We start from the raw sequence: 15143 nt of genomic DNA, 5'->3' as shown, positions 1-15143 counted from the left end.
AGACAACGCCATTCCACAACACATCCTCTGAACCACATACTGGAAAAAACAGCTTTTTTAAGACGTAGTGACCATAACCATTCCTGATTACTGCTTCCTTAAATAACCTTTGACTGGCACTATTGAACTACTGACTGCTAACTTCAAGTGATCTGCCTTGGTTCATATTTGAATTCTTCACTCTAGGAAAACTATGGGGAAAATGGTTACAGAGATTATTGCTTTGCTGTTTAGCATATCAGGCTGGGTTCTGATCTCTTCCACGCTGCCCACTGACTACTGGAAAGTGTCCTCTGTAGATGGAACGGTCATCACTACAGCAACCTTTTGGTCTAATCTCTGGAAGACATGTGTGACAGATTCGACTGGAATCTCCAACTGCAAGGATTTTCCTTCTATGCTGGCATTAGATGGTTTGATATTTGCACATTTAATGGCCTTTCTTTTCACAGCTAGAAAAAAATATATTTTCTAATAATATGGGTAAACTAAAATGACTTTAAATGTGCTTTATGTATGACAGTCTTGTAGCGAGATGTTAACCTCTTAAAAGACTGGATTTTATATTGTTAAGTTTTGCTTTTAGGAAGACTGGATGACAGAATTTGACAAAGAGGAAGCAAGGTATCAGATAGCTCTAATGTGATTTTGGCTCGAGTAATGTCCTGGGCTAGATAGCTTAATGCATCACTTGGAAACAGTCTTCACTGTGCCAAGGCTAAATTGTGCCAAATGCACTTAAAGTAATCCTAACACTAAATGAGAATAAGATGGACTTTCCAGTAAGTTACCTTTGTTAATAAGTGCATCTACTAGATGAGAATATGTAGGGAAAATATGCTTACATGCTTTAAGATATGGTCAAATGTTTGTGAACACCTGACCATCACTATCAAATGCGCTTTCTGAACATCAGTTTGCGCATACAGCATAACTCCCCATTTGCTGTTATAATATTTTTCTTAATCTGGAACTACTTATGGAGCATGGCTGTGGGGATTTGCACTTTTGGCCACAAGATCATTGGCAAAGTTAAGCACTGGTGTTGGTTGAGAAGGTCTGGGAAATACTTTCATTCCTATTCATGGCAAAGGTGTTCCGTGGGTTTAAGGTCAGGCCCTATCTAGGCCTTCTGAGTTCTTTGAATGTATTAATGGTCTTTGCTTGCTGAAGAACATTTTCCTGCTGGATAAGACCCCCTCCAGAAATTCCTGTGCTTCCAAATTTGTGATCTAAGTTTGGGAAAGACCCAGTGATTGGTGTAATGTTCAAGTGTACACATACTCTTGGCTATATAATGCAGCAATTTCTGAATGCCTCATCATCATTTTCATCTTTATAGTCATAGAGTCAGTTTATAACCTTTTATCTTCCATTCAATAAAAGAAGCTGGGGGTCTGACTAACATCACTGACCTGCTTTATATTATTGGTCAGCCATTGCTTAGGATTTAAGAAGTACATTAAAAACCTCAGTGAATTTTGTTGTCCTGCTTGTGCAGCTTATATCCAGGTGTGTCGTGGGCTGATGATCTCCGCAGTGTGCCTGGGTTTTTTTGGGGCAATTCTGGCCTTAGTTGGAATGAAATGCACCAAGATAGGTGGCTCTGAGTCTACCAAGGCCAGGATTACCTGCCTTTCAGGACTTCATTTTATCCTCAGTGGTAATTGTCTATCACCTTCACACTATCGTTTTACTTAGTACTGTCAATTCACAAGGTCAGGAACCTATTTTCTTACCAATATTAGACTATAGATAATATAGTAGTAGTACAACACAATATAATTTGCAAAATTAAGTGTGGTGTAATCTACATCTAAACATTGGGACAGAGCAGCTTAAAGAACATAAAAAAAAAATTTAAATCTACAAAATGACAATATAAAGTGTAAAATGGTACTTTATTCCACACTGCATAGTACAACAACTTATTATTGTGCTCTTGGGGAAAATGTCTCTTTAAGGATTCATTAAGGGTGGTATTTCAATCCAAATTAGAAAGAATTTACATTCAACCTCTTTTAGTTGGGAAACTAACACATAAATATGATGTAGGTGTAATGCCCCTTTCTGTACATCATGATGGTATTACAAAATGCTGGAATTGGACTTTTAGGAATTGTAAGGTGAGGGTTTTTCAAATTTGTCAAAGGTTGTCAATCAAGCTTTACCCTTTTTTTTAACGAATAGAACCTGCATTAAACATTTAAAAAGTTTATTTAATTTCTGGCAGCAGTATCTAAGAGCATAATTGCATTATGCTCATAAGTGTTAATTGGATAACAGGGTTTATTTATATATAATGTTTTTTTTTTTTTTAAAGGAAAAAGTTAGATTTAGGGTTATTCTGTCTTATACCACATTTTAAACTGTTTATTCTAACATTTAATGTTGTTAAATGTCCATAAAACAGGTTAGTTCCTGTTCTTACCTGTGATAGTTGCCACAAACAGAAGTTCCCCCACCCAGTATGTAGAGCATTTGCCATACAAACACCATGTACAAGCTATAATTGTATAAGTTATTAATATAATAAAAATTATAATTAATACAAAATTAAATCAAATTCTGTCTCAATAAATAATATTTATTCATACCTGTATGTTACCAGATTTACCAGGATGATGATAAGGAATGTGTTATAACTTGCTGTAAAGAAAAATATAGAAAATGTAACAAATCTGGTCCTCTCTCACAATTTTTCTCTACAGGCATCTGTTCAATGACAACATGTTCATTATATGCTCACAGAATTACCTCAGAGTTTTTTGACCCTTTATTTGTGGCACAAAAGTAAGTAAATTCAGGGAAAAGCAATTTTTACTTTAACTATTACAAACATAATCAGATTATAGCAGCCTGATTTAATTCCTGATATCTGTCCAGGTTCGAGCTGGGAGCTGCACTTTTTATTGGATGGGCAGGATCTGTTCTTTGCTTTCTTGGGGGTAGTATCTTCTGCTTCTCAATGTCTGAGGGGTTCAGCATAAGGTATATAACCGTTTATCCCAATTAAATACGGGTATTAGTATTAATGATTTCCTTTCAATTATTTAAATATTATTTCACAAGTTAAATGTTAATGAATCACTCTTTCTCCACATTTAAAGAGAATACACCTACACTGGCGTTACCTCTTTTACGACGCCGCAAAGCAAAAACACCAACAGTGCTGAAAGTTCTGAAAAAGATGTAGCAGATCAAGTCTACCCTGTGAGGCAGTTTGGGAGGAACGCCTATGTGTAACACATCACCCACAGGAAAATTCTGAACAAAGGTGATAATGTTTTATGCACAACCATACTCAATCAGAGAACCTTAAAAGACCTAACAATCTTTTACCTTTTTATTCCTGTATATTTGTACATGTTTACAGAGTTAAAACAGTTTCATACATTGCCAGGTCTGGAGTTACTGAAGCTTTGACATTTATTGTGAGGGGTGCAAAATGACTAGGGGGTAAAATGATAATAAAAGGCAGCATATAGTGAAGATGGAATGAGTCTCCTGTCTTTGCTGAATTAAGACCTGATAACCAGGTGAATTGATGACAGACATTTATGATGTTGTTCCTCTTGCATACCTTCGGCTCGGGAACATACTGTCTAGATGCGGAAATTAGATCAGCTTAGTCACCTATTCTTCAGGACCTAGCATCTGTCTCCACCTCATGATCAATGGAAACCCTAGACTTTGACCCTGCTTCTCAAAGATATTTGGTGCGTTCCAGAGCTCTGCTGGGACGGCTGCATGGCATCTCTTTCCAACCACATGTTTCTGTGTTGGTTATCGTAATTCTGATAATAGTGTTTAGTTATTGTGTATATTATGGTGGTGTTTAATTATGTAATCTAATAAAGACGTTGTGTAATGTAATAAAGTGCATTATACATGTAATGAAATATACGTCATTTTTGTATGCATGTAGAAGTTGTATTTGCTGGCAAGGCTGCTGTTTAGTATTTACTCCTTCTATTTCGTTTTTATATTTGCTAGCGGGTGTGAGGTTGTAAGATTAGTTGCAAACATGGTTGAGTTAATTCATAATTGTGGAATTTTGTTGTGTGAATTTTTGCAAGGTTATTTTAATATATATATATATTTTTTTTACAATTGTATATAAAGAAAATCTTGTGAATTTATGCAGAGGCTTACTATTTCTAATAAAAAAATATATATACCTGAAATGTCTTAAATGCTATTATAATATAATCTAATGGTTGCCCAACCAAGTCTTATGTTTGTATCTTATGTATCTATGTGCTTAATTTATAATTCTGACAGGCTCAGTCAAAACTATCATATATAGAATATACTACAATTTATGACATTAGGGGGAAAAGGATCTTAGAGACAGATAATTTTATTGGGGGTGCCCGTATCTTTATAGACTATGGTGGATATGTTAACTTATTAAAGTAGCTAGCAACACCTTCTAAATAATTCAAGGTTCTGGTGATTTTGCATCAACATTTTAGCTTTGATATTTCATGCACTGTGATGAAATATTCTTTGCAAGAGGGCATCATTAAAAACAGTACCATACCTGTCTAGGTGCTAACAGAAACATATAACTGAATATTTGGTGCATCTATTTAATCTATTTAACCAACTTCAGATGACACCCAGCCTCAAAAGCAATTCAATTAGATTAGAGAGGATATTAAATAGACTAAATGATTTCATGCATGCACAAATGCCATTAATCAAACAAACAAAAAGACAACCTTTAAAAATGGTAAACAAATAAAAATCACCTATTTAAGCAGGAGGAAAAGAAAAATAGCGAGAAAGAAAAAAAAGGTCTCCCAATCAGCTGAATGTTCAGTAGTCAGGACACTGATCATGGAGAGCCCTTTTGCTCACTTTGCTCCCTAAATCAAAAAACTAAATTATTTTCTGTAGCCTTTTAGCTCAAAATGTAAATTGCTTGTTATTGTTGTTGTAGCTCTCAAATGATTATTTACACTTACACAAACAAGTGTTTTATGATTTTTTTTTAATTATATATGATTTGTGCAATTATTTCTATTAGTAATCAAAACCTGTGAAGACAGGGGAGCTCTGGACATACTTTCGGAAAAACGTAACAAATATGTTTAACATTTGCTACACAATAAGCTATTTTCACTTCATTATTTTTTATACTTTGTCAAGATGACATGAGGCCAACTGTCACCAGGCCAAGGTTAAAACATTTTTTTAATGTAGAAATAGGATTATAGGAATATGGAATATGTTAGGCACTTGCTTCACATTTCAACAATCAACATTAAAAAGCACAATATCCAATGGTGCAACAGTTAGTCTTTTTCACGAGAGTGCATACCAATAAAGGGACATTTTTAATTATGAATGCCCTCATGTGTGTCTTCTAAATGTCTAAAGGTCTTTCTTGGCATCTGGGGTATTTAACGTCATATAGTGCGATACAATCGATACAGCAGGCTAACCACCGAGGAGATTTCAGCACACCATCATCCCCTACCATGTCCAGTTCATCCTAATAAAAACAGAGCCACTGGCCAAAGGGTTTTTAAAGTCTACATTTGCAATTCAGATAACTTGTGACACATTACAAGAACACAGTATACAATTACACAGTCTGGTTTTGAGGGCCCGAATGCTTTGGTATTAGAGGCATTTTATTAGAGGCAGTAAAGCAAAGAGTCTAATGTGTGTAAAGCGTAAGGTCTTTCATTATCCTGGTGTGGATACATCATGTGTCATAAACACTCGTGATGAAAAGCGACAGCATGAGATGAAGTTCATCATTAATCACCTGGAACAAAAACAAAGCCAGATTGTGGTAACAACCTTACAAGATATAAACACAATTAACCAAATTAGTGACTCCAGAGAATATGGAAAGAAATAAACAGGAAATATTGCATGGCATACAATTGCACTGACACTTTAAATATATTACTATGTAGTACACACTATTTGTAGAGTGTACAAATAATTTTATTTTGAAGAATTTGGAGCCGTTTGTTCTTTTCACAGATTTGTAATGACGTTTTTTTTTTCAAATAGAATTTGATAACAAATGATCATGAGAAAATCAGCAGTTCAGAATCATAGCATTGATTTTAAAGTCAGCAGTTTTATATTTAGGCAAAAGATTGGTTTTACACCTAACATATTTCAGCTTAACCTCCTGACCGATGGATGTCTCTTTAAACATCTCCACACAGCATAAATTACTTTGGGTCACCAAAAACCCACTATATGTTGCTAATAATATAATATATTTTCATTTATCCATTAAAATCATTACACCTATTAAAAACACCAATAAAAAACTATTTCCACTGAAAGTATACTCTTCATTTAAAATCTCGTAAGAAAGAAAACCTGTCTTAATTTACCTGACTTAAATTAGTGATTTAGCAATATATGAAAAATTTAATTACTTTTACATTGAATTCAACTGCAAAAATGTATTGTTTTCTTTAGCATTTCTAAAAGTTACAATTACAGTCAATTACAGTATGCTTCTCGTGGAGTCTGGAACATTTTTTTATCTGATCAAAGATAGTACATAATCAATTATAATTCAATTGAATTAAATAAAATGAATAACCTAGATTATTGGGTTATAAAAGTTTTCACATAACACAGAAGCTTCAGATATTTTTTATATTTGAATTAATATTTTGCGATGATTATTTTTAATTATCATTATAAATTATGTTATGCCGTCTCACCAGTAGATGTCGCGCTAGTGCTACTTTGGAATGAATAAAACTACTGTAATTAAAAACATATTCAAGTTTTTTGTGATTAGGTTTTCTCAGGTAAAGGAGCAGATCTGGAGGGATCATTAATATAGAGCGTTTTGGTGAACTGGGATGTTTGGCTGTATCACCCCTTCACTCTCAGTTGTTTACTCAAGTTTGTTGTTAACCTCAACAATGATGGAACTATAATGAATGGATATTCAGTGTCAGGATAGGTTCTCTTTTGAGTCTTGTTCCTCTCAAGGTTTTTCCCAATACATCAGGGAATTGTTCCTTTCCCCCGCCGACACAAACTTTTTTATTAGAGATAAACCTATTAATTTACTGATAAATTAAACCCCTATAATTAATGGTCCAATTTATAAATGTAAGTTATATTTGTAATCTATTCTGTAAAGATGCTTTGTTACAATGTTAATTGTTAAAAGCGCTATATTATACAATTATACACAGAAAATTTAATTGAACTGACTTAAAACTGAAGCGAACATGGAAAACTAAATTATGATTTTTTGGTTTTTGTCACACACATATTTGAGTGTGTTTAAGTAAATTGTGAAAATGACAGTCTTTAATTAAAGATAATGTGTTTCAGATTTTTCAAGTCATAAAAGTAACTGTACTAAGGAATACATTAACGCATTGCAAGCCTGAGGAAACACAATTTCTCTGTCAGGGATTTACATTTGCCTTCTGCCTTTTTAATTTACATACATACTGAATGTTTATAATGTGTTATTGTTTATTTTGAATTCTTAATATGCAATTGACAACCAGAAAGCTAATTTACTCAATATATCAGGAAAAGGTATAACATTTTTCAGTCTCGAAGTATTTTTCACAACAACTACACACTAATCCACCATCCTCATTAACCTGTGTTTATCTGTGTATCATTTGCTGATCTATTTGCTGCCAATAACCATTTTAAAACAAACACACACACACACACACACACACACACACACACACACACACACACACACATATATATATATATATATATATATATATATATATATATATATATATATATATATATATATATATATATATATATATATGGCTTTTGAAATAATTAATTTATTTAAACAATTCCTGAGTTATTTCCTTAATTCATGTTTTACACACATGGAGTTTTTGCTCTTGTCATAACAGATCCACATTCTTGTTTAGTTTTAAGATTTTTTGTGTTAAATGTAATTTATTTCTGCTTATATTGTCTTCGGATTCAAAACATAATCTGTAATGTTATTTCATTAAGTTATAGTTGAATCCATTTGGACTCTGAAGGAGAAAACTCTTGATACACAACATTTTTCTAATACAGGTACAATATGCAAGGAAAGCAGAAATTTGAGCTAGGTAAGCACTTTATCAGTTCTTTGTGCTTCACTTATCACTCCAGCTCTGAGAAATAACACTAAGACTCATTCACATTAATCGCAAGGAGGATTTATTCTTGCCTGAACCAGTTCTTTCCTTTTGGTTTGCATGTATGCCAGGAAAGTCCAAAAGGACTAATTTCAATAAATGGCTCAAAACTAGACAGGGGCATGTGCAGTAAATATAGTTTGAGGTATTAAAAAGAGATTGCTAGATAGAATTACGGGCAAACAAAAAAGAAGAGTTCTGAAATTACTATTTGACTGCAGAGTAGGGAAGTGAATATGGAGGTACGTGTGATGCAGATCTGGGGATTTCTACTGACCATAACAGGCTGGATTTTTATTGCTTGTTCTTTGGCCATGGAGGGTTGGAAGGTGGCTGCTGTTGGTGGCCAAGGGGGCAGCTCTGTCGTCTACATTACCTGGTATTGGTCCAGTCTTTGGCGAACCTGCTCCACTACTGCTACTGCTGTCTCTAACTGCTATGACTTTCCTGTGCTCTGGTCTGTGGAAAGTAAGTACAGATAAAATTCTGTCCAATAACACTTAGACCAAGTTCTATACATTTTTACGTTTTATTGAAACATGCCCAAAATTGATGTGATTGATGTGTGCTACATTGATAAAGCAATTCAGGTTAATAAGTTTTATATGTCCAGATTATGTCCAGATTGTGAGAGCACTACTAATGGGTGGATTAACCATTGGCATGCTGGGGTTCATTCTGAGCCTGGTAGGGATGGAATGCACCTACATAGGGGGTACAGATAAGGAGAAGAGAAGAAACATCTTTATTGGAAGCCTCTGTCATACTTCCAGTGGTATTAAGATTCATTATTTAAATTATTTGTATTATTATATAATATAATACATTTTTTGCTTAACAAGTGAATCACTTTTTAAAAAAAATATGTATTTCTATCTGTTATTTTAAGGTGTGTCAGCTACAGCAGCGTATGCAGTCTATGCTCGGCACGTTACATCAGATTTCTTCAACCCTAGTTTTGAATTAAAGTAAGCACTCTCTTGGCATGTAATCAGTTTTAGGATACAATAATGCATAAATTAATAAATAATCAGGAAAGTATTACTATAGTGCTTAAAACTTATTTTTGTCTTGTAAAATATTGCTTAATATTATTGCTCAACTGTGGGGAAAAATGTAGTTTGGTCTGCCTTATTTAATTTTAGGTTTGATCTGGGCACACCATTGTATGTTGGATGGGCTGGATGTATATTTCAATTCACTGGAGGAATCTTCTACATGTCATCAGTTTATAAGCTCTGGTCTCAGAACAGGAGGTGAGTTCACAATTAAATACTGTACTGCATTCTCTTAACTGATCATAGCAGGTGAATCTTACTGAACTGTTCACTTGTATCAAACTGCTCAGCTTAACATTTTTCCTGCTCCAGTTTTTGAAGGATTAACACTTATGAAAACTTACCTTGATATTTATATGGCAATTGTGCTTAATAAAATAAAATTAATTTAATTTAATCTCTGCAGGACGATCGACGAAATAATTGCTGAAGAAGCCGCAGCCCTGAATTCCATTCCCACAAATATCTCCATGTCTTCTGAGATTACCTCCGGATCCAAAGAGTCCACTGTGTCTGAGCTCTCCTTGAATTCCAGTGTCTCAAATAAGTCTTACCAATTTTCAAAAGCCTAAAGTTTTTCATTGGATTCAGAACTTTCATTTAAAACTCAAAATTGTGTGACCTCTAAATCGTGCTATTTAGAAACTCTTTAGAAACTGGAAAATGAGTTTGTGTGTCAGAAACACACACATGCCAATGCATGTGCATACAGTACACATACATACACATACATACGCCCTATAACTGCCTGATACTATGCACCTGAGAGTTTATGTTAGTATGGTTAAGGTTGTTTATCCGGCAGTGCATTATTTTAGAACAGTGATTAAACGGAATTGAACTACCTGTTTGTTTGTTTTTAACATCATCTAGCCAATTAGAATTAAGTATGCAGATTGAAAATGGTATACCATAACTAAAATAGAGAGAGAGGTAGATTAACTGTGGGTATTCAACAAACCTGCTAAACAGGGTTAATTTGAATGAGCAAATAAATTTTGGACTGAGAGAGAAGTCCCAGTAATAGTTGCTAGGTGTTTCCTCCCTATTTTCTCTGTGTTTGCTTTCCCTAAATGCAACAGAAAAAAAGTGGGGGTAGTTTAAAGTCCCTTAAGCGTCTCAGATGGTACAGATGCTGCCGGGCCTTCTTCAACAGGGTGTTGATGTGACAGGACCGAGACAGGTCCTGTGTGTTGTGAACACCTAGGTATTGTAAACTGTCTACTCTCTTCACTGGGGTCCCAATGATGATTAGCGGTTGGTATGACTGCTCCTATTTTATGCTGAAGTCCACTAAAACTCCTTAGTCTTGCCGACATTTAGGAGAAGAATGTTTTCCTCTACAGGTTTTTAATCTTTTGTAGGTAGTCTGTCTCGTCGTTGTTGGAGATCAGGCCCACCACAACAGTGCCATCATCAAACGTGATGATGGTGGTGGAGTTGGAATTGGACAGTCATGTGTACACAATGAGTACAACAGGGGGTTCAAAACACAACCCTGAGGATCTTTAGTGCTGATGGTGAGGGTGGATGAGGTGTGTTTGCCCACCCATATGGCTTGTGGTCTGTCAGGCTGAGTCCCAGGGCCTCCAACTTAGAGGTGAGTGTGGAGGGAATTATAGTGTTAAACGCTGAACTATAGTCCATTTTTGCACCATTTCCTTTTCTGCGGTCTCATCGTTGTGTGTAGAAGATGTGCAATGGTGTCCTCAGTAAAGAAGCCCAAGTGCAGTTGTCATGTAATACTAATGAATGTGAATGCAAGTGCAGGTAATATGAGAATGTTTTATTACATATACAGGCAAACTGTAAAAACTGGAAATCTAAATCCAAAACTATAAATACAAGTGTGAGTCAGGTGATCAGCAAACAACATATACTGGGCAAAACAAGAATATGAAATAAGTAAATATTATGAGGCTAACCAATAATTCACAAACTGACAGTGGAAAAATATAAAGACAAACTAATCAAAGGATAAATCAGAAACAGCTATGGGCAACTGACCATGAAAGGGATTTAACAAATAAGACTGGGGTTGAGAGATTACAGGAATCAAAACAAAGATGCACATGACTTGACAACCGCAGATGTGTGTTGGAGTGCTTTGAGCCAGCATGCCCCACATTAGACAGAAGGGGATAATCTCTGACATAACTCACCCCAAAGGAAATCCCCACAGTGTGTCTTACAACAAGCCCCCTTCCCAAATGGTCCAGCCTCTTTGGGTAAAAACCAGCTCTGCAAGCCATCGGACACTGACATCATGCGGCACACACCATCACGCTGGTGAATTGACCTTTTCCATTACAGAAAACAGACTTGTTCCTAAATGTAAGTGGTGTGTAAAAAGTTTGGATGTTTGATAATGTTAAAATTGTTTATCAATATGAGATCTTGAAAATAGTTTATTTATTCTTTGGCAGAGGTGGACGAAGTGTACAAACTAGTAGTTGAGTTAAAGTAAAGATATATTAGGTAAAATATTATTCCAGTAAAAGTGTTCCTTTAAAGTTTTACTTGAGTAAAAGTACAAAAGTATTTGCCTTCAAATTTCCTTAAGTATCCAAAGTACTATGATTTATTACAGCTATAATGTTCCTATTTAATTTTTGTCACAAGACTCTTGCTTAATAAATTACATTTATGTGAAAAGACTCTATTAATAGAATGATATCAAATAAGTCAAACACTGACTGATATCTATTAAAATTATCATGAGCCCAAAACCCGCTTTTAATTTTTTTGTACTTAAAAAAAAAAAACGCGAATAAGGCCATGGATATTAGGGCAAGTTAAAGTCAGACGTTGCTTACATCATTTGTACACTGAGCTGTATGTTCACGATAAGTAGATACCAACAATCAAAAAGTTTAAAACATAGCACATGCTTATTGCTGCATGCTTTACCAGTTACGCTTTTATCCACTCATAAATAAAAACGAACGACTGATTTTGCAAATGTAGTGAAGGTAAAGTAAAAGTCTTCCAAAATGGAAATACTTCAATAAAATACAGACACGCAGAAAAGCTGCTTAAGAACAGTAACAAATAACATTTACTTTGTTACTGTTCGGCACTGTTCATTGGCTCATTGGGACAAAAAAAATTCAAAATACTGATAGAAAAAGAGGCAGTTCACAAAAAAAGGAAAATTATGTAAGATTTTTTTCACGCTGATGTTGCTTCAAACCTCATTGTGTTTTTTCGATTGTGGAACACACGCACAAACACAAAGAGTTATCTTAAAGAATGTTTTATAATTAAAATATTTTTAGTCACCAATGATTTTCATTAAATAGACAAAAACATAATTTGTAAAAATAGAAATATCATATTTTGCATTTTACAGAACAAAGAATATTTGTTTGGAATAACATAAGGTTAAGGAAACCATGGTGGCCATTTGGTTTGTATATATATATATATATATATATATATATATATATATATATATATATATATATATATATATATATATATATATATATATATATATATATATAAATTATTTTGGGCTGCTAATGGAACAAGCAGTTAACTTCCATTCTGGACAATAACAACTAATTACTCTACTGAGACACCATTTTGCTCTGATCTAATCTTAAGTTATGACTTTGAGTCATATCTGTACTTGAGTAGTTAAACAACCACCATCCACTATTTATATCCATTTGGCGTATCACTTAACAAGTGCTGTTGGTGCACTTAAAGGCCTAGCTAATTTCCCATGCCATGAGATCTTTTCAGTGGGTGCTTTACTGAATAGAACAGACCGAACAGGTTACAGGTGAAGCATAAAGGAGCTTTACATTCCTGTGAAAAATGCCATTAAAACAATTTAATGCAAATGCATCAGTTCACATGAAGGAAATGAGTTATGTTGACACAAATTGTTTACATATAGTCAATAGGATGCATAACTGGATTGTAGACTATCTTTATGACTGTGTGGCAAGGAAAAACTCCCCGAGATGGCATAAGGAAGAAATCTAAAGAGGAACCAGACTCAAGAGGGAACCCATCCTCATCCGTGTTGCACCGAATGTCCATTTATTACAAGTAAACAATGTTGCGGGTACAGTGATGGTGATCAGAAACAAACTATAGTCCAGAGTCAGTGTAGCAGACTGTTGACATTAACTACAGTCCAAATCCATCCTCAAAGCTCCCATTCTTACTCCGTAATTCCATGGAACCCCAGGGCGCTGATAAGAAACCATCCCCAGCTGCACAGAGTGGCCTCCAAACGAAAAGAACACTATCCAGAGGCAGGTCTGGACGAAGCAGGAAGATCTGAGGAGGGAAGAGGGACAGGAACAGTGGTAACTGGAAGAGAGAGAGAGTGAGAGAGTGAGAGAGTGAGAGAGAGAGAGAGAGAGAGAGAGAGAGAGAGAGAGAGAGAGAGAGAGAATAGGGTGATAGGAAGAGAAGTGTCCTTATTATGTGTCCTTATTTTTGTAGGAAAGTTAAGGACACTGTGCAGTTGGGGACTCCGGCAAGACTCGCACAGACATGAGAAATCTCTGGGATAAGAGACGACCCACCACACCACAGTAAACAAACTGAACGTGTGAGAGTGAAAGGACGATAGCATACAAATATCCCATTTGTATTTGTTCACCGAACACTCTATATCCATGATCCCTCCAGATCTAAGAAAAATTAACTGATCAAAACTTTGTTTTCAGCCTCGCCTTGAACACAGACTGTGTCTGAGTTCCGAACACTGATTGGAAAGCTGTTCCATAACTGTGGGACTTTATAAGAGAAAGATCTGCCGCCTGCTGTAGTCTTCATTATTTGAGGTAACAACAAATAGCCTGCACCTTTTGATCTGAGTAGGCATGGAGTATCATTTTGGTACAGAAGTTAACTGTGAGTTAACTGTGAACTCAGATAACGTGAGACCGTTAAGTGCTTAATACATCAGTAGTAGTATTTTATAATCAATGCGAGATTTAATTGGGAGCCAGTGTAGACTGATTAAAACAGGGTGATGTGGTCATATTTTCTAGATCTAGTAATGACCCTTGCTGCTGCATTCTGAACTAACTGAAGCTTATTTAAGCACTTTCACTATACACCCAGATAGTACAGCGTTACAGTAGTCTAATCTAGATGTAACAAAAGCATAAAATAGTTTTTCTGCATCCTGTAACGGCATCATATTTTTAATTTTAGCAATATGTCTAAGTTGAAAGAAGGCGATCCTGGTAATATTATTCACGCGAGCCTCAAGGACTAGAGCCAATAATCAAGGTCTTTGACTGCTGTACACACTGAGATAGAAACACTATCCAGAGATGCTATGTAATCAAAAAAGTTTACTTCTAGCTGCATGTGCTTCTAGTCCTGTGCTATAAACTTTTCCAAAATCTTGCAGGTAAAGGGGAGGTTTGATATTGCCTTATAGTTGGATCAAGGTAAAAAAAAAGGGAAAGGGTCAAGGTCAGGTTTCTTAATTAGGGGGTGGATAACTGCCAGTTTGAAGGATTTAGGTACATAACCAGTGCTAATGGAAGAGTTTATACATTTTAAAACAGGTTCAATTGCCTCTGGAATTATCTGTTTGAAGAAAACTTGTAGGCAAGGATCGAGAATTCATGTTGATGATTTTGATGAGGAAATAAGTGAAATTAAGTCACTCTCCTGAATACGGGTAAAACTTTGTAATTGATTGTCTGTTATAATTACACTGCTGTCTACAAGGTTATTTATAAAATAGTTTGGATTTATTTTAATCGTCTGGATTTTTTGCATGATGTGTTCAACTTTATTATTAAAAAGGTTAATGAAATCATTACTACCTATTGATGGAGTGCATGTTAGTGCAGTGATTTTATTTCCTGTTAATTTTGCTACCATGCTGAATAGAAATCTAGGATTATGCTTGTTATTTTCTATG

At 35.0% G+C, this 15143-nt stretch overlaps 2 protein-coding genes across 2 annotated transcripts; both read left to right on the top strand.

Annotated features, from left to right (window-relative positions):
* Window positions 1-4154, top strand: cldn10a (claudin 10a). The gene is made up of 5 exons (XM_083527203.1): window positions 1-413; window positions 1502-1663; window positions 2712-2793; window positions 2887-2991; window positions 3111-4154. Exons 1-5 carry the CDS (start codon window positions 194-196, stop codon window positions 3244-3246), a joined length of 705 nt encoding a protein of 234 aa, XP_083383329.1. The 5' UTR covers window positions 1-193; the 3' UTR covers window positions 3247-4154.
* Window positions 4155-8155: 4001 nt separating this feature from the next.
* Window positions 8156-10081, top strand: cldn10e (claudin 10e). Its single transcript, XM_083527498.1, has 5 exons — window positions 8156-8645; window positions 8791-8952; window positions 9067-9145; window positions 9323-9433; window positions 9642-10081. The coding sequence occupies exons 1-5, from the start codon at window positions 8414-8416 to the stop codon at window positions 9805-9807; spliced, it is 750 nt and encodes a 249-aa protein (XP_083383624.1). The 5' UTR covers window positions 8156-8413; the 3' UTR covers window positions 9808-10081.
* Window positions 10082-15143: the final 5062 nt, after the last annotated feature.

This window comes from Silurus aristotelis (genome assembly GCF_946808225.1).
Source record: "Silurus aristotelis genome assembly, chromosome: 2".
Classification (NCBI taxonomy): domain Eukaryota; kingdom Metazoa; phylum Chordata; class Actinopteri; order Siluriformes; family Siluridae; genus Silurus; species Silurus aristotelis.
The sequence above is the reverse complement of the archived record's forward strand: the minus strand, read 5'-3'. Positions and strand labels throughout refer to the sequence as shown.

Coding starts and splice junctions, on each gene's coding strand:
- cldn10a (XM_083527203.1), top strand. CDS start 194: ATGGGGAAAATGGTTACAGAGATTATTGCTTTGCTGTTTAGCATATCA. Junction 414..1,501: donor TTCTATGCTGGCATTAGATG/GTTTGATATTTG, acceptor CTGCTTGTGCAG/CTTATATCCAGGTGTGTCGT. Junction 2,794..2,886: donor CCTTTATTTGTGGCACAAAA/GTAAGTAAATTC, acceptor ATATCTGTCCAG/GTTCGAGCTGGGAGCTGCAC.
- cldn10e (XM_083527498.1), top strand. CDS start 8,414: ATGGAGGTACGTGTGATGCAGATCTGGGGATTTCTACTGACCATAACA. Junction 8,646..8,790: donor TGTGCTCTGGTCTGTGGAAA/GTAAGTACAGAT, acceptor TTATATGTCCAG/ATTATGTCCAGATTGTGAGA. Junction 9,434..9,641: donor CTCTGGTCTCAGAACAGGAG/GTGAGTTCACAA, acceptor TAATCTCTGCAG/GACGATCGACGAAATAATTG.